This window comes from Alosa pseudoharengus, unplaced genomic scaffold (assembly GCF_046254945.1).
Source record: "Alosa pseudoharengus isolate Yale_2024_CS ecotype anadromous, Long Island Sound unplaced genomic scaffold, YU_APseudo_1.1 YU_APseudo_1.1_scf_15, whole genome shotgun sequence".
Lineage (NCBI taxonomy): Eukaryota > Metazoa > Chordata > Actinopteri > Clupeiformes > Clupeidae > Alosa > Alosa pseudoharengus.
Window position 1 is genome coordinate 20,960,646 of NW_027468620.1, and position 24,677 is coordinate 20,985,322.

Genomic DNA, 24,677 nt, shown 5'->3' on the forward strand with positions numbered 1-24,677 from the left:
GGGTGTCATAGGCGGGTGTCCAACTGGTCCAACCTTCCTACAGGTTGCATCCTATGGTTGCATCGCGAGGCTACTCCGCCCACCCAACACCAACACCCCTCCCATTTGAAAAAAAAATCCCCTGAGTTTCCGGAAATTAACAAACTCGTGATGTCAGGAGAGTAACAGGGAAACAGCTAGCGTCTGCTTCTGGACAATGTTAAACAAATTGAAAACGATTTCAGTTCGCTGCAATGTGAAATGCGAAAGAGAATGGATATATCAAAACTGATGAAGTACGGACACTTTTTCTTAGGCCTGTGGATTGTCCCTTCGCCTCTTCTCATGGATGTCACGTCAAGCTAAAGGACTCAGGAATTCGGATTTGCAGCGTCTGCTAACTGTGTTGCTATAACGTTACAACGCTGCTCCTGTCCCAGTTAATATGACGCGACTTGCTCTTGATCAAGTGACAGATTTTGGCGATTTTACTAGAGGTAAAGATTTAAACGAGTTTTTAAAGCAAACATTTTTAAACAATTCTTCCAAAAATGGTTTGTCGGATGTTAGAATCAGCCCTGATGGACGCCACATCCATGTTATTCTTCGTAAACCGAAGTGTGGTCTCTTGACATTTGACAAATTTCAGAGACCACATCTAATACAATGTCAGAAGCATCTAGATTTAGTATTAACCAAAACTGCACCAATTGTTGACGTTGTGTATCTAGATAACAACAAAGACAGTGGTGTGGCAATACTCACTGTGGTATTCGAAAATGGCAAGGCGGAATTCTGGAAATTTTGGGAACGGAAATCAGGTTGGCATTTGTTACAAACTGTGGATCTATGCAATAGCCCCAGGGCCCGAGTCGTATCTGTCTGTGTCAGCCTGAATTTCATTGTCTGGTGTGAGGAAAGGCCTCCGTCGGAAAGCTCATGTACCGTCAATGCAAGCCGCAATAACTTCAGGTACTGTATCTGCAAAAGAACTATTGAAGTGGACGAAGGGGGTATAAGCCTAGGAGGAGTCAAAATCGCACTGCATAACAATCCCCGTTACATGGTCATCAGCTCAGGCGAGAATGTGTACCTATTTTCGGATGATGCCAAGGATACATCTCCAGGGACTGTTTCCAAATTTTTTCTGACGTGGTCACCTCAGCATGATTTGTTTAGAGTCGGCTCTACATGTGAGGGTGTTCTGCATCAGAGGGCCTCTCCTGCAAACAGGGAGTCTGACTTCAAGCGCCTGGTCACTGACTGTATAGGAGCTATTTCAGCCATCAGCCCACCAGCCATCTATGGATTTGCTCCGACGGGCAGTGGTGGTCTCCTGTTCCTCCTCAGCTCAGGGTGGGTCTGTGAGATGCAGAAGGATGGCTTCCTGCGGCACATATACAAGCTGCCAGACAACTGCCTCGCTAGCTGCGGGACGCACAACAGCCTGAGCATCTACCACAACATTTTAGCACTGACTGTGGGCAGGACCCTCTACTTGATTGACACCAAATGTGGTCGGGAGCTGGAAAAGATCCCCCTGAAAAAGGAGAGCCTCTTGTTCGTGAACTGCCTGGAGAATAACACCCCGCACTTGTTGTCTGACACCGGCCTGTTCGTGGTGATGCGCCGGGAGACCGACCTGAAAAACAAACCGTCGTCCCCCGGTGGCCACGGCGAGGTGGTCAGCTCAGGCGCCGTCCTCGTGGAGGCCGTCTTTGAAGAGGCGTGTAAATACTACCAGCAGAGGAGCCTCGGAAGCACACAGCTGACCGCTGAGAAGCTGAAGAAAGGGGGGATGTTTCAGGCACCCCTGTCGCTGGCGGCCATCCTCCGGGACTACCTCAGTGGCCAGAAGCCTGCAGACATCGCAAAGTGCAACGGTGGCAACGAGAAACTGCTGTGCTCCCTGGACGGCGAGCTCAAGAGTTTGGTGGCGCTGGAGAGCATCAAAGCGACTCTGGTGAAGGCCACGGAGAAGGACCTGGAGGCCCTGGGCGAGACGCTGGTCCAGCAGGAGGTCAGCAGGCTCCTGACCTCCGAGGTGGACCGCGAGAACCTCGTCTACCTGAACTTCGTCTTCCAGACGTTCCCCGACGAGGCGTGGCACGCGCTTCAGAGCGTGCTGCAGCTGCGGTGCAACGGCGAAGGCTCACTGTCCACTAAAGCTCCCGTCGAGGTGTGGAAGACGGTTCTCGCGCCCATCGCGACCACGTCCAACTTCCACCACCACCACCACCACAACGGGCAGCAAAAGCAGGCCCCCGCCAACGTGGCACTGCCCATGTTCGAGCTGCTCTGCCACTCGGTGTTCAGGCACCAGCCCGCCTGGCTGCCCAGGTTCCTCGACCTGGCTCAGGAGCAGGCCGGCTCCTCGTCCTCATCGTCCACCTGGGGCTACGGCGTGAAGGAGTCTCCCGAGAGCCTGCCGCTCTACAAACGGGCGCTGACGGTGCTCCCGGACGGCGGCAGCGGTGAGTACCAGGACCTGGAGGTGGAGCTGCTGCTGTGCAGCCGGCGGCCCAACGCCGTCATGCAGGCGCTGCGCATCCTCATGGGCCAGGGCCAGTGGGAGTGGGCCACGCGCGTGGCCGAGCGCTTCTGCCGGCAGAGCCCGCTGCTCAACAAGGAGATCTTCACCACGCTGCTGTGCGAGGTGTCGCACCACCGCCACCTGGACCCCTACCTGGAGCTGCTGTGGGCGCTCTGCCCCGAGGACCTGACCGTCACCAGCATCCTCAACATCGTGCTCAAGAACCTGCCCGCCTCCGGCCTGAGCACCGGGGCCCAGGGTGGGGCCACAGGGCCCTTCCCAGGCCAGAGCAGCAGCCAGCTGACAATCGGGCTCCTGAAGCCGCTGCTCAGCAAGGTGCTGCTGCGCGAGACCAAGCCCAGCCAGAGGTACGCCGACATCCTCCAGTCGCCCACCTTCCCGCCGCCCACTCCCCCGCGCCAGAACAAAGGGCTCCCCAGGGCCGCCACCGAGCCTGCCCTGGACCAGCAGGACTCCAAGCCAAGGACTTCGTCAGGGCCTGAAGTGGCGTCACCCCTCAATCCTGTCTAACTGTGTTCATGTGTTTTCCTCTCTCCTCTGATTGGCCAATCCCCTCTCGCTCTACTCACTGACTTCAATCACGAGACCAAGGGAGTACACAGAGTTCATTTGTGTGTGTGTGTGTGTGTGTGTGTGTGTGTGTGGGGGGGGGGGATGTTCCTCTCACTGAAGAAAAGGATTGGAGACTGATTAAAGAACACATTGGTGTTTACACTAAAGCTGTGTGATTGAATGTTGAATGACATTGATGGGATGATTTATGAGCTGCATTTTTGAAAGCATCTATCTTAATCAAACTCCTGGATTGTTGTGCTGAAAATGGTGTCATGCAGATTGTGTGTGTGTATTAGGCAGTAATTCAGGAACTCCAGGAACTTTTTTTGGAATTAGGAAGCCTTTTGGTCGCATTGGAGTAACCTAATGAGACCATGCTTAACAGTCCAACCAAAGGTTATCTTTCTCCTTTTTTTATTTGTAATTCCATGATTGTATGCCTATGATGGTTAGGTAGTTCACAGGCCTTATAATATATAGTAATCATTATCATATCAAGGCATTGTACTGAGTAGGACATGTAAATGCTGATGTAGGCCTATTGTTTACGGTGGTGATAAAAAAGTAGTAAGTAACCAGGCCTATAAGAACAAGACTTATCATCTGTACATTTTGTTTAATGTACATATACATAAACCTAGATTGCACAACCATGGAGAAACCATGTACAATCCATGTCTCTCAAAGATTGTGTATGCTGAGATATATATCCTTATCTTCAGGGCTGTGCATGTATGTTATTGGTACCATGTGACCCCTCTTGCTCAAGGCTTTTTTTATCATAACACAAGCTAGAGTTGATTGGAGTTGATAACTTGAACAGACTGGACTCTGCTTTGCTACTACTGAAGAGAAAAACAACAAAATTACATTCTTCTCTGAAAAGGGACGCAATCTCCTTAAATAAAAGCTCATACTGACAAGTGGAGCCATCTTGGGTTCAAATCATACCCTCGCTCTGGTCACAGGCTTTCCAGGCAAGCTGTGTCGGCAGGCAGGCAAGGCAAGGCATTCAGCAGCCCGATTCAGCTCCCCCAGTCCCACCCTTCACATTCCATTGCCACTAAGCAGCAGCAGAAGCAGTCTCAGCCCCCCTGTTTAAATTGAATTTTGCGTAATTCTGTTATGCAGTGAATGACTTGCTGGAGAGCGGTTGAGCGGCCTGCTGTGTCTTGCGTTTGGGCCCAGTGTGGCTGATTCAATTTGGGGCCCTTTAAACACACTGAGTCACACTCCTTTATATTTACACGGTCTAGAAATGTATACTTGGGTTTGACGGGGACTCTGATGTATCTTGAAGTTTCATTGGATGGAGTCTCCAGTGAGTCAATGATCAGAGATTCTTAAAACACTGAAAGTAAGATTTTTGTCAAAATTGATTGTCAATGTTTAAAGAAAGTTTTTCTTTTTCATATTAATGCCTTGCATTTCTTTTAATCATATCTGACATGCCATGTACAGTGCTGTAATGTGCCTATAAACTGTTTTATTTATTATTTTTTGTTGTTTTGTTTTTTGTTTTGATCTGCCTTGAGTCTGTGACTGCTGAACCAGGTTATGCTGTATGTATTTTCCACAGTATTGCTTTTCAGTGGCAGCCTGCTGCCAGGTTCCCAGTGGGTTTGCCTTGCAAAACAAACATTAATAACTTGATCAGTGTGTTCTTGGTAAATAGCTTATGTTAACCCCACCCCATTACCCTGGCTAATAAAATGTCTTTTGACCTATAAGGAACAACACTTCAAGCTTTTCTTTGTCCACCCATGTCTGGTTTGTCAAACAATTTAGAACACAAGAGGTAGCCTACTCAGGGTTCCCACGGAGTCATGGAATTTCTGGAATATGGAATTTTAATGTCTGTCAGATATGGAAATTTAGGAGAATGTATCATATTGGAGGCAAAGTCAAGGAATATCAGGAATGTTTTCCATTGCTGCTTGCTTGAGTGGTTGGGGTTAGCCCTGCTTTGCATTTCCAATGCCAATTTATTCATTTCCCACTCTACAAGAAGTCAAAGATTCTAGAATGTTATGCGACTTCCAATGTACCATTCATTAGATCATGGGAATTCAGTTTTTTTCATCAGGGAAAAGTCATGGAATTTGACATTGGACTTAAAGTGGGAACCCTGACTACTGCTAAGATGATTAGCTCAGTAGTATGGATTTAGTGGAGGGCCAACAGCAACTGTCTCTCTCAAAAGGCTTGCTTTGGCTTGGGTAAATTGACTATTATCTAATATATTCAGTGAAAAGACGATGAGAATGTAGGTGTAGTTTTTGTGGAAACACAAGAAATGACTACAGTCTACAGCGTGCTTAAATGTATTTGTAACTGTAACTGATGTTAAACACATACTTACATTAACTGCTTGACAAATAGGACATGCACACCCGTATTAAACAGATATTTCAGATAAAATCTGTTTGTTTTACAAATGTAGTGATTTGGGGGAGGAAAGTTATGTCTGAGTAGCTCCATTCTTTGGTCTGTAAGAGCTATGTTTGGAATGTCCGCCATGGTCTCGCCGCCTGGCCACTGATTTACAGGTTAATGCGATGGCGGACGATCAGTGGACTGGACGTCACAGGACCTAGGGTGCGGCACAACAGAGGCCCAGGAGTAAGGGTAGGGGCGTCCGTAGGTGGCAATGAGCCACAGCAAAGCGGCCAGCTTTTACACCAGACTGGCAATTTCCTCACAAGGGTGCGAGAGTCCTTATCACACTGGTGGAGTCTCAAGCCAACCTAGAGGAGGTGCCCTGGGGAGGGGAGGGGAGGGGGGGACGGAGGATTTGTTTCCAAAAGTCTGGGAATATAACCCTGGCAAATTCTCACCCAGTGTCACCTCTCTCTGGGGGGAAGCTTGCCATCCCACTGCTGAGCTATCACATTTTCTAAACAGGCTCTCTTGTTGCAAGGATTTTGTCTTGCTCTCACTGGCCTCTAGTGATGCACAGTGAAGATGGTAACATTGGGTTCCTATTGATCTTGTACCTATTTTTGGACTGGGCAGTTGTCAGGGTTATACATTATTCATTGTTTATGAGAGATGGGGGAACAATACAGAAGCCATGTTAGGTGTTAGTTCAGTCAGTAGTATCTTTTAATTTAATACAGTATCTTTGCACAATGCTTGTCAGACTTCCATTTAGACTTATGCTGTTATTGTAAGGATCAAGTAAAGTGCTTTGAAATGCATGTTCTTAAATTTCCTGTGTATAAAATAAATCACATTTTTTTCCATTAACAAACATGTACAGTCATAATTAGAAAAATATTTGTACAAAAACAATGTAACTGTGCAAAATCAGAAAGGAGAGCACATGAAAATGAAATCTTTGACAGACTTCTGATGTATAGCAACAGGACATCCAAGTCACTTCTACGCTCATGCAACTCATATTTTTGCATATGTAAGTGGCATGAATCACCTAAAAAAGTATTGGAGTTGGCCATTTATTATTTGGATGAGGTTTGAGGTCATGTTGCTGTGTGCGCGTGTGTTTGTGCGTGTGCATAGAGTTATTTGTGTCCTGACAAGAAGGGCGGCCATGTTGGATTCCCTGAGGACGACTTCAGGAAAGTCCAAACCCTGTATCCCACTCTGCCTCTCAGTATGGCTTCATCATGGCTGCACGTGGGAAAGTGGTCAAAGGTATGGGGTTCCTGTGGACAAGAGGGAGGGGGGGAAGAGAGATTGAATGACCCGTGGGTAAAGTCTGGGACGACATGTCCACTGTAAGCTTTCCCAACCCAAAGGAAGGGTCACTCACTCGAAGAAATCAGTCTCCATCATCCTGCGGTAGAACTTGGCCAGCTTGACAGAGAGAATGATGCTTGGGATGAGGAAGAGCATACACCAGCCCAGGCTGAACCAAAAGGCATTCTGGACACAGGGGGAGATGGAACACACCAAATAGCATGGTCAAATGCCAAGTATGGAATAAATATTAGAAAATCAAACGGTGTCAAGTCACTAGTAAGTAAATCACAAAATGGTGATGATTTTAGGCCAATATAACTTTAGTACAGAAATGAACATTTGTCCAAACACAAGTACAATCTACACAAGTAAAATAAACAATTACAAATCTACAAACAATTTTTTTGTTATGACTGGAATAAATCGTAAAGGTGTGTGTGTGTGTGCGCGCGCATGCGTGCAGAGATGCTCTTACCAGAGATTCGACTAGGTGTGTGCAGACAATGGTTTCTGCTGAGTTCACAGCCTGTGCAACCGGACCACACTGACCCAACTTCTGCGTGATCTGTAAAGGAAAACATCAAATTCACCACACAGCCACGTAAGACCAACCAACACAAGTGTTTTGCATTTTTGTACGTTGCAATAATGTACACATTAAAGGAATTATCCGGAGTAAAATGCACTTTAGATCAATTTACGGATGATTGGGAGTACATACGTTGAGTTGACATCCAAATCATGTCATTCGGATGTGTTTTGAGAAAGTTCAATGTTACCGTTTTTAGTCAAAACTCGTTAGCATGGAAGTGAGAAGGGCATATTATTTCGCTGCTACAAAACGCTATTTTTATACCTCTTCTACAGTTCCAAACAACATTACACTTACGTGGTAGCGAGTAGAGGGTCCCTAAAGCGTTTAAAAAAAAAAAACTATGTTTTTTTTTTTTGTTTTTTTTAACGGCGACGAAATTGTGAATTTCCAGAGCACACTTGGCAATCGACTCCTACGGACTTTCCCCTAAAGATGGCAGCAAAGATGGCAACATTTCCGGAAAGGTACTGGCTTGATGAAATTCATTCTGGACTCTCTATCCGACCACATAAAGACCTCAGGATACTTCGGTTTGGCTTTAGGGACCCTCTACTCACTACCACGTAAGTGCAATGTTGTTTGGAACTGTAGAAGAGGTATACAAATAGCGTTTTGTAGCGGCGAAATAATATGCCCTTCTCACTTCCACGCTAATGAGCTTTGACTAAAAACGGTAACATCGAACTTTCTCAAAACACATCCGAATGACATGATTTGGATGTCAACTCAACGTATGTACTCCCAATCATCCGTAAATTGATCTAAAGTGCATTTTACTCCGGATAATTCCTTTAAGCTTGTACACAAGCATGTAAATTAAAGTGATGACTAATTCAAGACATCAGACCTTCAGTTAATCATTACACATAGAATTTTCACATTAAATTAATTAAGTCAGATGACAAGAATAGGCAGTAAAGCTAACCGTTATGTTGGCCCAATCAGCGAAAGCAGTAAAGAATGTCAGTTGACAGTCCAGAAAGTCCCTGCTTTCCTGGAGAAGGACGGGTGGGGGGTGGGGGTAAAAAGGGGCAGTTAAATCTCACAGGCTCATCATACAGAAGTTTCATGAGAAATTCAAGCCCTTTCCAGGAAAGTAAGATAGTGTTTGAAGGGGGAGGGGGGCAATCTCCCATTTTTTAAAGCTATGAAAATCATCAGTCATTTCAATTTCATTGATATACTGTAAAACGGCACAGCAGCGCTCCACTCACGTCCTTCACTATCTGCGATGTGTTGCTGTTCAGAAAGTTCTGAGCTGCTCCAACCTTTTGCAGGACGCCCCTAACCGTTTCCTGGAAAATGGATGGGAAAGCATTCAACTCCCCATGATGGTCATTAAGACAGCTCCATTCCTCTAAACCATTGGTTCTCAAAGTGGGGTCCAGGGACCCCCAGGGGTCCGCAGCACATTGTCAGGGGGTCCCTGACAAAGTTTGCTACAAAATATGAAATTGTCTTATATGGCGAAAAATGCTACAGTATCAGTATTTGCCCAATTGATCTGCTGATACGTTACATCAATACGTCAAAACACTTTACTATTAATTAACCGCCAACAAAATGAAAGTTATGTGAAGCAGACACTATGTGTTCAACACAATAGGCCTACATTTGACAAAGAAACAACAATCCTTTAAAAAAAATCATACATAGTTTGCTAACATGACTATTGTGGTATTAGCACTCTTACGTTTTTAAAATAAAAATAACATAAGCATCTAACAGAAAAAAAGGCTACTGTATACAGCTACATGATTAACTTAAGTTTTATGTGTTGCGATTATGAGGGGTCCTTGGAGAATTGTCCACTCCATGAGGGGTCCCCGGCCCACAAAAGTTTGAGAACCCCTGCTCTAAACAACCCTGACTACTCCGAGATGTAGTATCAGGTTTGTGTCATGTGTTTGTGTGGTTAATTCCAGCATTAGGGGTGGTCATTACATGTACTACCTGATATACTGTATTCCAGGTGATGTTACAGTGTGTACTTACATTGATCTGTGAGGCAGTGGCACTTAGGAGTTCAGCTGAAGATTTGACTTCTTGCTGTAGGATTAATGTCACATTTTAGTCTCTGTAAATCTATGGGTAAAGCACTTATATTATTATTGCCATTATAAAAGTTAAATAAATCATTGAATAGGTTTACAATTTCAGTGATTTACACCAAAAAGCTTTGCATTTTCAGTCATTTACACTGACATATTTCTTGATGATATGTAAAAGCAACATACTAGCTGTGGCTTGATGGTAGCATTGAATTCATTACTGATGCTTCTCATGTCAATTGCCTCCTGACGCAACTCTGCCTCCACACCAGGGTCAAGCTGTGGAGAGAAGTCAGATGAGAATATCAGTCTGTCATGCTGCTGTCAGTTGGCCACTGATCTGAAGATGAGATGGGGTCACACTACTTACTTGCACATTTGCTAACTGCTCCAATTTGTCAGCAATTGTTGTCAGATTTGCCCCAAAAGTGGAAAATGTATTGATCTAAAAAGTAAGGTTTGACACAGACAGTAACAGAGGGACATAATATGTCTATACTCTATACCATGTAGATAGCAAATATGCATGACAAAGGACAGTAAATAAAAATGAAACTTAAATTCACATTATCTCATAATTTCCACATCATGATCATGATGTCTCATAGTACCTGATCTATGGCACTGTTGAAGTTGACACTTCCTGCTTGCCCTGAGAAGCTCTCTAACTGGGCCACAATGTCGGGGCTCAGAAGAGTAACCGTTGATATGGAGATATCAGTGTTCTCAAAGCTCTGCCTGATCTCTTCTGTGTACTGTTCAAAAAAACAAAACATGAATACATCTGAATTTTAGTCAGTCAGGAGTCAGACTTGTAGATGATTGTTACTGAAACAGGTTATCAGCATGATTTCTGAACGCCAGGTGAGTTTTTAAGAAACCATTGTATTACTTGTGGTTGTAGTGTTTACCTTGGAGACATTCAGGAACTCATTCAGGTCAATAAGCTCATCAAGGTGAAGTGTGATCCAAAGAGACTTGTTCTCATTGCAGTCACTGTAAAGAAAAACACCACATTTAGAGTTGTCCTGTTATAGCATATTTGAATCAGAACACATTGGAGAGGATAGCGTTGCCACCTGATAATACTTGAGAGGGTCAGCTGTGTCTTCAGGCCCAGAGATTCAGAGAGATTAAACCCGGGGATCAATCCTGGCGTGTCGATGAACTGTGTTTGGAGCGTAAACACACAGTTCAAAACAAAGTCCAGCAAGTATTTACTGTGTGTAACTGACACACAAAACAAATAGCATATTAGGCCTGCAGAGAGAGATTGGACAGGGACCAAGTATTGTATGACCCACCTGATAGAGCTCCTGGTCTCTCCATGGCTTACAGATGAGGGTGTAGCTGTTTCCCCCGACCAGGAAGAGGATCAAAACAAGCAACATGAAGATCCACGAGAACAGGAAGCTGAAACCAACACCTCTGTGGAAGAGAACAAAAGCGGTCAGCAGTCAGCACAAAGATGGCCACCACTGGCAGAGTTTCACACAGTCTAGCCTTGGGCCTGGGAGTGTTAGTGCTAAGCCGAGGATTCTGCGTTGAAGAAGTGTGTTCCTCAAAGCAGGGATACCAGGAGTCCCGGGAAACCAGGGATACCAGGAGCTCCCATGCCGTCTAATAAACCTTAGTGAATGATTTGGACAGAGTGAAGGCACCCACATGACGGTGGCTTCAGAAAATGCAGAGCTAATATGGCCTCTGTTATGTGAAAACAACCTGACTGCATGGATTATTAACACAACGTCAATATGTCCAACGACATGGAGTCTGCCAATACCATAAGGGTGACACAAAGTCAGCCGATACCATAAGGGCAACACAAACAGTGGTCTTATACGGTAACTTCATATCAGCAAGCATACATAACTTCACTATAATTTTTTGCCTTGTGCATGGATTATTAACACAACGATAACATGTCCAATGACATGGAGTCTGGCAATACTATAAAGGCAACATAGTCAGCCAATACCATAAGGGCAACAGTGCTCCTATCAGCAAGCATACATGACTTCACTATCATTTTTTGTGTTATTATTTGGAGGAGGATGGGAATTGTATTCTCAGTGTATGCACATTGAAGGATCTGTAAATACGTCATTACTTCTTTATCTGTGAGATCTTTGTCATGTCAAAATGAGATTGAATTTTGAATGGGTTGAACTTGAGAATTGATTGCCACACGTCTTGACTGATTTCAGCTCATCCAAGTCCTGCCATTTCCTTCAAGCTCCAGCCTCTGTCTCAGCTCTGACCTGTGGTGTCTGATTAGTCTTCAAACACTTCAGGCTTCACACTTACGCCATGAAGAAGGTGCCCCCGCAGTCTGCGGTGCCGGAGCGTTCCGTGGGGTCAGCCTTGGGCTTCAGGCCGGCCGGACCCATAAAGAGACCCAGGAGATTGCACACGACCACCAGCAGGATCAGACAACACAGAATCACTCCCACAATCCACCTGTACAGGCAGGAGAAGGACGTTGTAATGCGCTACCGGGATGCAACTGTTTGAGGCGCTAACAGTGACAAGGCCATGGGTTTGCATCCCACGGAGTGTGCACAGGCTACTGATGAGAATGTATATTTGTGTGAAAGCAGTGAAGCGTGTCACAACTTTAAAAAATGCCTCTGAAGTTGAGAACAATACAATACAACTATGTTAAGCTAGCAAAAAAAGAGAGAGTGATTTGGGGAACAAACCTGTATTTCTCAGCATTCTCTACGTCAGGACTATATAGGTCAACGTAGCCCTGTGCAGTGGTGATCTCCTGTGAGATCCCTTCCAGTGTGCTGAGTGGAATATCATTGGTCACTTGTGAGATCTGGGTCTTGATGCTGTCCAGCTTATTCTTAACACCTGAAAATAAGGACAAATACAAAAGCATGTCAGATAAAATAAATCAAATAAATAATTTGTAAACACAAAGATTAGCCGTTCATCCAGACTTACTTTGCACCGTGTCTTTAGTTTCATTTGTCACCCTTTTTGGTATAGTGTCAAAGAAGTCTTTGCCCTGAAGACATGAAAGAAGAGTGAGATTGTGCTCATTACTTGAAGATGGAATTGCCTGAGACAGGAAATGCTGCATGGTGTTTAGTAACTGACTAAAGCCACATTAGGAAGCAGTTATGTGTGCTGTTTGAGTTAAAGAGAGCAACACAGGCAGCAGCCTGATGGCTTTCATGCTGTTTAAATGAGAGCTTGTATGAGCCATGGACCCATACAGACTATAAGTGAACATAGCACTGGTCTGTCATATATCTTTAACAAATCTGCCATTTTCCACCCTCCCATAGTCTTATTATGGGAGCACGAGTCAAATCAACTCTTTCAGGTGACAGAAGCCCAAAGGATAATTGATTCTCCTGCGTGACTGAATCTCAGGTCACAGCTCCACAGTTGTGTGTAATGCAACTTACCTTCTTCACTACAGATTCCAGGTTAGCCTCCTGGGCCTTATCCACCGCTGACTGAAAATCGCTCAAATCAGGGGTCTGTTAATGGTAGAGGAGATAACATTCACACAAAAGGTAGAGATGTCGCTCATTATAGATAAAACAGAAACAAAGAACAATGAAATACCATGAGCACTGATTCATTTTCTCCAATGTGTGCAATTACACTTCCAGACACCAGAGGGCGATATACAGTACACAAACAAAGAAGCTCACAAGAGCTCTTCTCAAACACAGCTGCACAACCTCTGATCTTTGTAAGTGGAATATGACAAAAACATATAAAACAATGAAGCTCACAGGTGAAACTACACCAGGCGAAAAAAAGAGCAAATGTTCTCCTCTTTGTTTACACTGCTTTCAGTAGGGCTGGAACAGCTCTTTATGGTCAGCTGAAAACATTAACTCTTTCTTCTGTTTGTGTTTCAGGTGTGTGGCACAGAGGCAAAGGTCTCCATGTAACTCAAGCTGTCCATAGTCTTCAAGAGCCATTGTGTGGGTGTATTAAGCTGGCGTTCGGCATGTTCCTGCAGGCTAATTGAGGCCCAACAACAGTACAATTCCCACTAAGATCCAGAACAGGGGGGTGGCATAGAGGCCTGTGAGTCGACATAATTATTAGCATGCGTCAGAGACAATAGAGGGGGAGGGCTGCCGCTTGTAGTCCAGCCATTTCAAAAAGATAAGAGAATGTTGTTGCTTCGTTTTCTTTGCCCACTTGAGATATAACTGTACTGGGTTTGGTTCAGTTGGTAGTTCAGTTGTCACTTTCACACATCCCATAATATACCATCCCCAATATTATTATATTATATTATTATATATACCTACTCAAGAAAGATAACAAATTATCTGCAGTCTAGGCAGCAGAAATGCTCTGGGCTCAGACTTATTCCTCCTGCTTAGCTGTAGTTTCCCAACCTCTGTAACATCTCCTGCTGACTGACCTGAAGTCAGCGATCTCTGCTCGCACTCACATTAAGGGTTGTGTCCACAGGCAGCTGCTCCAGCTCAGACTGCAGTCCACTGCAGCTAAAGCAGGCCGGCTTCTTGAGCGTGCCGTTGATCCGGTCCCGCGCGGCGGTCAGGTTGGCCTGCAGAACAGCCAGGTCCGACTGGAGCTGCCCGAGACTGGAATTCAGATGGTTCAGCTCTTTACTGGTGCGGTCCACCTCTGGAACCCAGGCAGCAGGTGGAGAGCAGAGGAGAACACAGGTACATAAGGTGGTGTGGGGATTAGCTCATCTAAGGGAAAATGTAACAGGGGTGGAAATGGTAGCAGAGGGGCAGTGTGGGACCCCCAGGAGCAGATGGTGCCTCCCCTCCTCCTCCACCTCCGACCTGAAGGTGGGGGCAGATGGCTGCAGGGGTGCAAGATTAGCCCACATACCCCCACCCCCTCTCTCTTTCTCTCAGATTCTCTTTCTTTCTCTTGGTCTATCGCCATGATATTCTTCACAGAACTCCCCCTGCGGTATCTCTTCCTCACCCAGTCAGATGGCAAAAACTGCCTTTCTTCACATGTGCATTCTTTTTTCATCTTATTACTCTACCTCCTCTCTCTCTCTCTCTCTCTCTCTCTCTCTCTCTCTCTCTCACAGACACACTTGCACCCTATCGCTAGACCACAGATACATCTGGCCAGTTTCTTCTTTCTCTTTCTCTGTCTCACACACACATTCATGCAGATACAGATACAAACACAATCTCTATCATATCCATACAAGACAAACGTACACACACACTGCACTCTCCTTTTGTTCCCACTGTCCTTCTCACAGACACACACAAACAACCTTTGTCTCTCTTTTTCCCCTTTGTCTGCCTTTCTTTCACACACACACACACACACACACACACACACACACACACACACACACACACACACACACACACACACACACACACACACACACAACACACACACACACACACACAACACACACACACACACACACACACACACACTAACGTCAGTTTAACCACACACTAACGAGAGGCTGATGTTCTTGCAGCTACAGACATGCAGCCACGAGGAGAAAGGCCATGGTATCAGTGGTGTCTCATTCATGCAGGGGCCTGTTCACGCGTGACTGACTATGAACACAGCACAGGAGGGCCGATCAGAGTAGGAACTTGCCCCTGTGTGTGTGTGTGTGTGTGTGTGTGTGTGTGATACAAATAATATAACACCATGCTAAACACCCATATTATCTCTCTCTGTAATATTCCAAATTCCCCAGATATCACCATCATCTTAGATATGAACAGTAAGAATGTGACTATTGTTGAAATAGGATGTTCTTTTGACTTGTATATGGACATTTGCTCCAACTCCAAGCTGTTTAAATAGCAGCCACTTGCTGACAGTATCACAAACCTGGGATTTCAATGCAAACTAATCACTCTTGTGGTTGGGAGTCTTGGAAATGTGCACAAACTTGTTGTACGTAGACTGCAACAGTATGGACTAAGCAAACCAAATGCAAAAAGAGTGGCAAAGTACTGCTCTATTTTTGCAATAATAGGTGTTTTTTCCATTTGGAGACAACGATGCCATGTTTACTCCTAAGTGTAACAAGGAAGAATAGCACAAAGCATTCTGTGTTTGACAGTGGCAGGCCTTACTTGAGTACATTTACTCAATTACTACACTTAAGTCGCTTTTTCATGTATCTGTACTTTACTTGAGTATTTCAATTTTGTTAAACTTTTTACTTTTACTCCAGTACATTTCTAGGCCAAAGATCTTACTTTTTACTCCACTACATTTTGTGACAGCTGAAGTACAGCTTAAGTTCCTTTTGGAAAAATACATCTGTACTTACATGTGTATTTTCTATTAAGCGAGCTTGTTAAGCAACTATTTACTGTACCTTGACCCCTTTTCTGATGTTACAATAACTAGCCTCATGACGCCATCGAGCAAATAATAGATAATGATAGAGACAATGATAGATAGACATACAATGCTACAATGACAGACAATCTGACACTATCAAACACAAAAGGGAACATCTTGATTTGGTCTGAAAGTGTAAAGCATTCAACAAAGCACTATACTTTGAAGTATCTAAGATAAGATATCACATTCATTTGTGTTTAGTTCTTTCTACATACAACAATTCTTAGTTGATTTTGTCTGTGAAAGGCTAAATGAATGCCTATGTCTGTGCCATCATTTCAACAATAGTAAATGCGACTGTATTAGTGATAATACATTATAGGACTTTTACTTTCGATACTTAAGTACACTTGAAGGCAAGTATTTTTGAACTTCCACTCCAGTTGAAATGAACAAGGAGTACTTTTACTTTTACTGGAGTAACATTTAACCATGTGTATCTCTACTTTCACTCAAGAACAGGATTTGTGTACTTCGTCAACAACTGGTGTCAGACCTGTCTAAACGTGTAAAATACTTCCATCAATGTTTGGATCTGTACATTCTTCCCCTGTGTTAAGGTCCAGATAAAACCGTAAAATGTGTTCTGAGACCTAATCTTCAATCCTCACACTCTGGCGTCATTTTATCCTTCAGAAGGAATATTCATCATTCATAGGGTTTGTTTGAGTGTGTGTGTGAGAGAGCGAGAGAGTGTGCACATATCTGTGTGTGTGTGTGTGTGTGTGTGTGTGCAAGATGAGTACCTAGGGCCAAGCTATTGACAGATTCCAGTGCAGGGTTCAGTGGCCCTTCCAGACCCTTCTGGATCTCTCTGCCGAGCAAGGGGCCTATGTCTGAAGACCAAAGGGGAGGGGGGGGGGAGGGTAGAGAGATTGAGGGGGGGATTAGTGGGGGCAAAAAGGCATATGGGGTCCCAGCACAATCTAACTGGGTGTCAAGCAGGTCCTTTCATGTAGAGATGGACACAGAATTGACAAGAAAAAAAGTGAAAAGAATGAAAGAAAAAAATCTTTAAGAGGCTTACTCCCCCTCTCCGAGTCTGGCAGCCACACTCACCGTTTAAGTTGTTGCTAACGGTGTCCACAGTCTGAGAGCTCTTGTTCACCACAGAAGTGATTTGCTGAGGAGAGTAAATAGAGGGACATTCAGTTTGACTCCGGGGGGGGGGGAAGGGAACAAGTTAATGTTCACCCCACTAAATGCATTACAGCCACTCCATATCTCCCAGGGCGAGGACAAACACAAGCCATGCAGCACAATGTAATGTTGTTTACTTTTCGTTGGAGCGAGTCCTTGGTTAACAATATCAGTGTGACATTAGATATTACATAGGCTTGTGTGAGGGTTTTTCTCTCTCTCTCTCTCTCACACACACACACACACACACACACACACACACACACACACACACACACACACACACACACACACACACACACACACACACACACACACACACACACACACACACACACACACACACACACACACACACACACACACACACACACACACACACACACACACACACTCTCTCCTTGTCTTTGTTTCTCTGGCATTCTCACACTTTATGTCAGTTAACCATGTGTTTCATGTCAAGTATTATGTATTACATCAGATGTTATTTAAAACGTAACCAAAAAAACCCTCTCTGTCTGACCCAGGGGCTGACGGAGAGGCAGGGGAATGAGAGGCTGGTGCCCAGCCCTCCTGCTGCTGACTGTGTTGGGCTTTACCTCTGGTACTGCAGTCAAATACGTATTAAGGTTGGTCAGAGTGGTGTTCAGTCTCTGTGGCGTCTCCTCCACGCTCTTCTTGGTTGACTCGTTACTGGCAAACATGCAAATGTTGCCTGCCCTGTATCCCACCACCAAAACACACACACACACAGACACACATGCACACACGCACACGTACACGCACACGCACACACGCACGCACGCACGCACGCACACACACAAACACACACACACACACACACACACACACACACACACACACACACACACACACACACACACACACACACACACACACACACATACAAGCAGTGGAGTCATTGTCTGTTTCACAACACAAGAGGGTGAGTAAATAGATAGCATCTTTAAGTTCTCTATGTGCAAAACCTAAAGAATGTAGCAGCAAAGGACAGACTAAGGCAATTAGTCCTTATCACAGTTAAGCCTACTTCTGGCTCCAGTCATATTGGACGCCTGTCCACCCCCTGCGCCTGGCCTTTTGTCTCTTTTCCACTGTCCATTTGGCTTGGACTTCTTTTGAGCACCTTCCCAACCGCAGAACAATCAGTGAATTTACACTCAACCACACAGAAGGCACGTTGTATGATACGGGGAAATGTGAATACATGAGTCTATCAAGGCTGATAAACCTTTGTTTGACCTGCTGATATGGTTTTGGAAAAAGGAGCTGAGACTTTGCATTGTACTTGCTTTACGCTGACTACCCTTCATGGTGCGTTTGAATTCACATTGGTGTTTGTGATGCTTGTGTTTGACTCCATATCTACCCATCCCTCTGTTCTCTCATACTTGGCGACTCTGGTGCCTCCGTCTGTGTTCCCATCGCTAATCTCAGTGGGGGATGACTCCATGATTTTGGCATTTACAGATAAATCAGTGAGTGATCATCACTGCATTGAAAATGACCTTAGCAGAGAAGGCTAGTGATCATAGCACTACGCATACAGTCCACATACACACTTACACCTAATTCCATATTTTCCACAAATCAGAAGAGGGATGAAAAATGGTACATAGATGATGTGTGTGACCATCTCCTTTAACTCTGACTCTGAACCTCTTGTATGAAGCCTGTAGTCCTTTTCGAGACCCTCTCTTCTACCTAAATAAAAAACTAAAGGACAATAAGAATTCTCTTTGCAGTGTGATGGGAGAAGCCATTTTCTCCACTAACTTACACACCTCTTGACCTTGAATAGTGAGCACTAGTATGACGCCCATCGCCCACCCCCCATAACTAGATAGATAGATAGATAGATAGATAGTAGATAGATAGATAGATAGATAGATAGATAGATAGATAGATAGATAGTAGATAGATAGATAGATAGATAGATAGATAGATAGATAGATAGATAGTAGATAGATAGATAGATAGATAGATAGATAGATAGATAGATAGATAGATAGATAGATAGATAAATAGACTAAATAAGTATAAATGAATATGGCAAATGCTTACAGTATGACGAGAGTGATGATGAGGGTGGCCCAGTAGAGGCCTCTCCTCCTGCAGTTGATGCTCTTGGTCTGCTCCTGGTACATGTGGCCTCCACAATTGCCACAGCAGCGGCAGCAGGCAAAGCAGAAGCCGACCAAGGGCATGAGCACGATGTAGAGGACCCCGATGGCGACACACACCAGGAAGCCGATCTCATAGCGAAGCACCTGGAAGGTAATAGCGTGCCAACAGAAACAACAGAGGAAACTGAGACGACAGAAACAGGAAAAACAATGTGAAGGGACTCAGCAGAAACTTCAAAAAGGGAATCATCATCTACATTTCTTCCTCATTTTGGATTGCTGACACTCTTGACCACAACCAAAGCAGAACACACCTATGTGTGCGTACATATCCATCACGTTCTCTGACATAGTAAACTAAAAGGTAAGCCGTCAGTATGCTCTTATCAGTAGTAAACTCAGTCTGACGCAAACATATAGGCCCCACACTAAAGTTTGACGCACAAAGAAATGACGACAAAGGGTGTTGCTTCTCTCCCACCCATTTTCCCTCTCCTCATGATCAGGAGTCATCACTTCCTAGTTCATCATATGGTCAATCATTACAGAAAATCAGTGAATCCTTCATTTAACTCAGCAGCATGTTTGATCAGTGTTTCCCATACATTGACTTATTTGTGCGGCCCACCACAATATCAACATTGACCACCACACAATGATTTTCCAGGTTGTACTAAATTGTGCTTAAACCTGGTTAGCATCATAACCACGCTGTGCTAATTTGTTAAAAACTGTTGCATTCAAGTTAATTCTGCAAACCAACCACCACAAATGGAATTCAATTATGTGGGAAACACTGTTGACGATCTACAATGAGAGAGCCTCCCATCGGTAGCCTACTATTATCCATTGACGTCTACATATTCCATTGTACCGCACTGTAATGCTATAATGCTAGTTTCTTCACATACTGGTCTGTTTTATTCTGCTGTGATCTCTCTTTGTTCAGCCAGACTATTCATGCGGAACACGTCCATCTCTGGTGTCCTCGTGGACAGAGGATCCGATGTTACACAAAGTCTATCTTGGGTTACAAGCAGGCCTAGGGTGTGGCAGCATAATGGGTTACCACATGGCTCAGATGTGGTAAAAGTCATGCCTTCACACTGATGGTCACTCACCTCTTGTATCGTCTCCTGGTTTGTGATCTTTGTGGTGTCCTCTACAAGTCTGACCAACAGATCTAAATGACCAAAAAATATGTCATACATATTAGTGTTGGCAGGTATGAATTGAAATTGAAATACAATGATTAAAAAGTTTGTTGAACATTAAATCAACATTACACTGATTGTGATGGGTCTGGGTAGAATGGCATTACAATGAAATTAGAAGCTGTGTAGAATATGAGGTAAATGAGGTCAATTTAACACTCACACAACACAAAACAACAACTTTTTCATGTGTTAGCACAACAAGTACACACATAAACACAAAAGGAGGGAGAGAGAGAGAGATTTAATACTTCTAGACTTGGCTAGATTGTGTATACGCAACAATTTCCTGTTGTGGTGGTTAGTCGCCTCTTTTTGTGCTCAGACACAACCTTGAAACTTCTCTGTCTCTTGCAGTGAGACACCAGATGATGGTTATTGCTCATAGAACACAGCTATGTCACCAGGAACAAAGATCAATAACACTATTGTTACACCATGCTGAGAGAGGGAAGTCACAACAAAGGTCTAAACCCTTTCAAACTCCCAATGCCTTTGGTCAAAGACACACAGACGTTTTGTAGATCAGGTAGAATTACTCCCCCACAGGGTGCTAAGTTAATGCATGACTGTTTCTGACTGCGTTTCCTGTTCAAGAACAGCGGCCCACACAGTATTTCAGTGACACAGCCCATCCTGCATGTGAATGTGTGCGTGTGTGTGTGCATTTGTGTGTTTGTGTGTCTGTGTGTGCATTTGTGTATTTGTGTGTGTGTGTGTGTGCTCTCTTGTAAATGCTGAAGACTAAGAGTGCAGCTTTTCAATGATGGCATGGCACTGCCTGGTTTCTATGGCATTTGAAGCTGCCCTTCACAGTGGGCTGGCAGTGTGGCTCCCGTCCAAATGAGGAGAGAAGGGAGGGACCCAAGAGGATTATAGCCACTGTGTCTGTGTGGCAGCAGCCAGCAGGGATATGCTAGTAAATGGATTCAGTCTCCTCGGTCATCTTCAGAATTTGAAGGCAATTCAGATACGAAAGTAAAATCGCAGAAGGATCGATTTGTGGAAATAAAATGTATTTGCAAATGTACGTAAATGTGTTATAAAACATTGTTACTACAAAGGGGTAACACAATCATTGTTTTTGACCCACAAAATCTGATCAAGTTTCATAGTGAACAAGTTTCTGAGTATTGTGCTTCTGTCACACTACAAGGAAGTCCAACCACAAATTATGTGATACCATCTAATTTAGCTGAACAAAGGTAATTATCAAGCTACTAAGGAAATGTCAACAATTGCCTTGGGCCCTAAACTACTGAACATCAGAGTGCCTATACTTAGTGAATAACTAGTGTCAGTTAGTAATGTAGCCACTATATTTCACTATTTCATGGGTGGATCTACGGAAGTCTCAGGAATATTCAAGAGAGCGTCTACTGTGATTCTCTCTTAAGTAAACAAGGATTAGCCCATTTCACAAGATGGGGCCGCTGTGTAAATCAACTTCCTGTGGAACATGAAAATTATGTTTTCAGATAATAAATCAGTTGAAGATCTCTGCTACCTCTGATTTATACCTCATATAAAGTATTCAGTGTGTTATAATACTATAATGTTGTATGATAACACTAAAATTAGAATAATATTAAAACAGACTGATGTAGGTTCAAGAACCTATACATATATGTCTCCTATTTGTACTTGTGTTGACCCCTACTTCCCAATCCCAACTTCACAAAAAGTACTAAGTGGTCTGCAGTGTTCCTTCATACCTCGTACAGGGGCAGTCCGTGATCTCGACTTATCAACTCATTTTGTTTACCGTAGTTACGCCCCATGGGAAAGACTCACCTTTAGGAAAAGGATTAGGCTGGACAAGGCCCAGGAAAGAATGCACAATCCCCGTCATGAAGCCAGTGTTCAGGTCCAGACTCGGGAGAGGGACATAGCGGGGCTCCGACAAAGTCTTTGGGGTGTCTTGAGATGGACACGACGCCTGACATGTCCCCGGCTCTGGCAGGCAGACCAGCAGTAGCAGCAGCAGCGGTGTGGTGGTCAGGCAACCCCAAAACACAGGGCTGCGCCCTGACTTCCACAAGCCCCTTCCCATGCTCCTTGTACTGTTAGTAGACTGTCCTCTGTGTTACCTCATGGCCCGGCTTCTGTTTCTCCGTAACTGAGAAAAGAGGAAGATTGTGTTGAGATGAATGCAATGTGACACTGAAGAATACAAACGCAACCCATAGATTTCAGTAGCAGCCATGACATGTAGACATAGCCAACTCTGCTTTCTAAAAGCGTCACTAAAAAAGTTCCCTCCACCAACCAAGACAGGATGTCAGAATGTGAAAAGATAAGTCACTGCCGACCCACATGATGATTGTTTGATGACAAAAAAGGAGAGGGCAGAAAATAGGTTTAAGGACAGTCGCCACAAGCTGGTTTGAGTGAAATAAAGCACTAGCAAGCATGCATTTCAACATAAACATGGCGTGGTCCTGTTTACGCTATACACAGACCTGTCTCAAGACAGCCAAAGCTGTGGCCATGTCAAAACAGTTCCACAAGAAAAAAAGATAGAAAAAAAAGTACCTGATTTTGCCTTCCTTCTTGTCGCCGCAGGCGTTGAATGACCCAGGTATCAGTAAGAGTGTAAAGGACACTCTGACGCTGCGTGTCTGCTGACTGTATCTGGACAGGTGTGAGAAAGGTCCTCCGAGGGATTGCTGATAGGCTGTGCTCTGAAGTTAAACTTGAGTGTTGCCGGACTAATGAACAGTGGGAAGTTATAGGCAAAGGGAAGGGGGACAGAAAAGGAGGGAGAGGGGGAGGATCTGGAAGCAAAGAGAGAGAGAGAGAGAGAGGGAAGGAGAGCAGAACATAGCAGTGCAGAGAGAATGGGGGAGGATCCAAAGGCAAATAGTTTCAGGGGGTTGGCTGGCAGTGGAAGGCAACCCACCCATACTGTATGCATTTTCCTTTTCTCACATCAAAATCTTGTCAGAGATAAACTGGGGCAGACTCTTTCAAATAATACCTTGGGAGTAATTTAAAATAGCACTGAAAAACAGGCATACTGCTTGTGCTGACACAGCTATTTGTTTAATCAGGATTCAAAGACTGAGAGTCACACAGAACACCTGACACTGGGCTATGTGTACCTGAGAGTAGTACAGATACTCTTATGAATTTGTTGTTCAGCATACATTGTGTCTGAGAGGCGCAAACATGTAACGGCACAACTCAAAAATGCAGGAAGTACCCTGAACAGAAATCTCTCACTCTCATTTTCTCTCTCTCTCTCTCTCTCTTTCATACACACACACACACAGACACACACACACTCACACATACTACTTGAGCAGCAAGTGTCCCTTGACTACAACAATAGCGTTGCCAAAAAAGCGGAATGTCAGTGTACCTCAGCTTTAAATTATATGGGGGTTGAAAAAAAAACTTCTTCCTATCATGAACAAATGTACCATAAAGTTCATGGCTTTCCCTGTGTATGCACTGTTGACTGTCAAGTGTAAATACATAATATATCAGACTGCAGGGATAATAGAAAAAAAATACTGGTAGCATTGCTTTCCAACCTACATCCTAAACAAAAAAAGAACCAGGTGTGTCGGTGTTAACCATGACTAAGCTACCAGGGGGCAGATTGCACCAACTTGCTGAAATTAGGACACTCTAAAGATCTCTAAAGATGTATTGAGTAGTTCTCCCTTTGATAGGGTGTTCACACAAAACCCTGATGAATTCAAACAAAGTCACAAACAATCATTTACTAAGGGGCAATGACATTAAACATCCTTGCCAGTCACCTTTTACTGTGGTGTAAACACTTGTGAATTTCCAGTAACAGGGGTAGGCAACAAGGAAATGATTGTAAGCTATAAAAGCTCTTTACAGGAGAACAGATGACCTCTAAGTAGTCATACAATTTTCAGAGCTGCACTCTAGTTCCTCTGCGAAAAGATAGACTGTCTCTGATTTGCATTGAAAATAGTATTCAAACTCACTTGTCTAAACTCTTAGTTCAAAACAACACAAAAAACACTGATCTCACCTGGAGACTCGTTAACATTTTCAACTTGGACAAGGATATGGTTATATTTACCTGAAAGAGCTTTTAATGGTTCAGCTCCTGAATCACCACGCAACCACAATTCAGCACTCAATGGAGGCCATTTCCTGGTGCTGCAACCATTGAACCCGCTCCAGACACAAGTAAATACTCAGCAAAGCACCAGGCATCAGCTAGACCACCGGCTGCTCCTTCCCATAGAAACAAGACACTCTAAAGTTGTTCCATGTTAGAAATAATTTTGATTCTAAACAAGTAATGCAAACCAAAGATTCTAAAGCACTACGCTTTTTCATGCAAACATGATTGTGATGTAAAGTCCTCCTAATTGTAAGGATGGC

At 44.1% G+C, this 24,677-nt stretch overlaps 2 protein-coding genes across 2 annotated transcripts; one reads left to right on the forward strand and one right to left on the reverse strand.

Annotated features, from left to right (window-relative positions):
* Positions 1 to 120: 120 nt before the first annotated feature.
* Positions 121 to 4,812, forward strand: hps6 (HPS6 biogenesis of lysosomal organelles complex 2 subunit 3). The gene has a single exon (XM_076285851.1). It carries the CDS (start codon positions 425 to 427, stop codon positions 3,041 to 3,043), a length of 2,619 nt encoding a protein of 872 aa, XP_076141966.1. The 5' UTR covers positions 121 to 424; the 3' UTR covers positions 3,044 to 4,812.
* A 1,359-nt stretch (positions 4,813 to 6,171) lies between these two features.
* prom2 (prominin 2) lies at positions 6,172 to 23,118 on the reverse strand. The gene is made up of 24 exons (XM_076285854.1): positions 22,839 to 23,118; positions 22,098 to 22,422; positions 20,211 to 20,272; positions 19,028 to 19,233; positions 17,542 to 17,662; positions 16,862 to 16,925; positions 16,549 to 16,638; positions 13,875 to 14,071; positions 12,862 to 12,936; positions 12,392 to 12,455; positions 12,142 to 12,298; positions 11,747 to 11,899; positions 10,744 to 10,867; positions 10,519 to 10,607; positions 10,351 to 10,435; positions 10,051 to 10,194; positions 9,810 to 9,884; positions 9,626 to 9,718; positions 9,384 to 9,437; positions 8,603 to 8,683; positions 8,314 to 8,382; positions 7,269 to 7,358; positions 6,864 to 6,976; positions 6,172 to 6,756 (listed from the first exon to the last, which is right to left on the reverse strand). The coding sequence occupies exons 2-24, from the start codon at positions 22,354 to 22,356 to the stop codon at positions 6,702 to 6,704; spliced, it is 2,520 nt and encodes an 839-aa protein (XP_076141969.1). The 5' UTR covers positions 22,357 to 22,422; positions 22,839 to 23,118; the 3' UTR covers positions 6,172 to 6,701.
* Between the last annotated feature and the right edge of the window lie 1,559 nt (positions 23,119 to 24,677).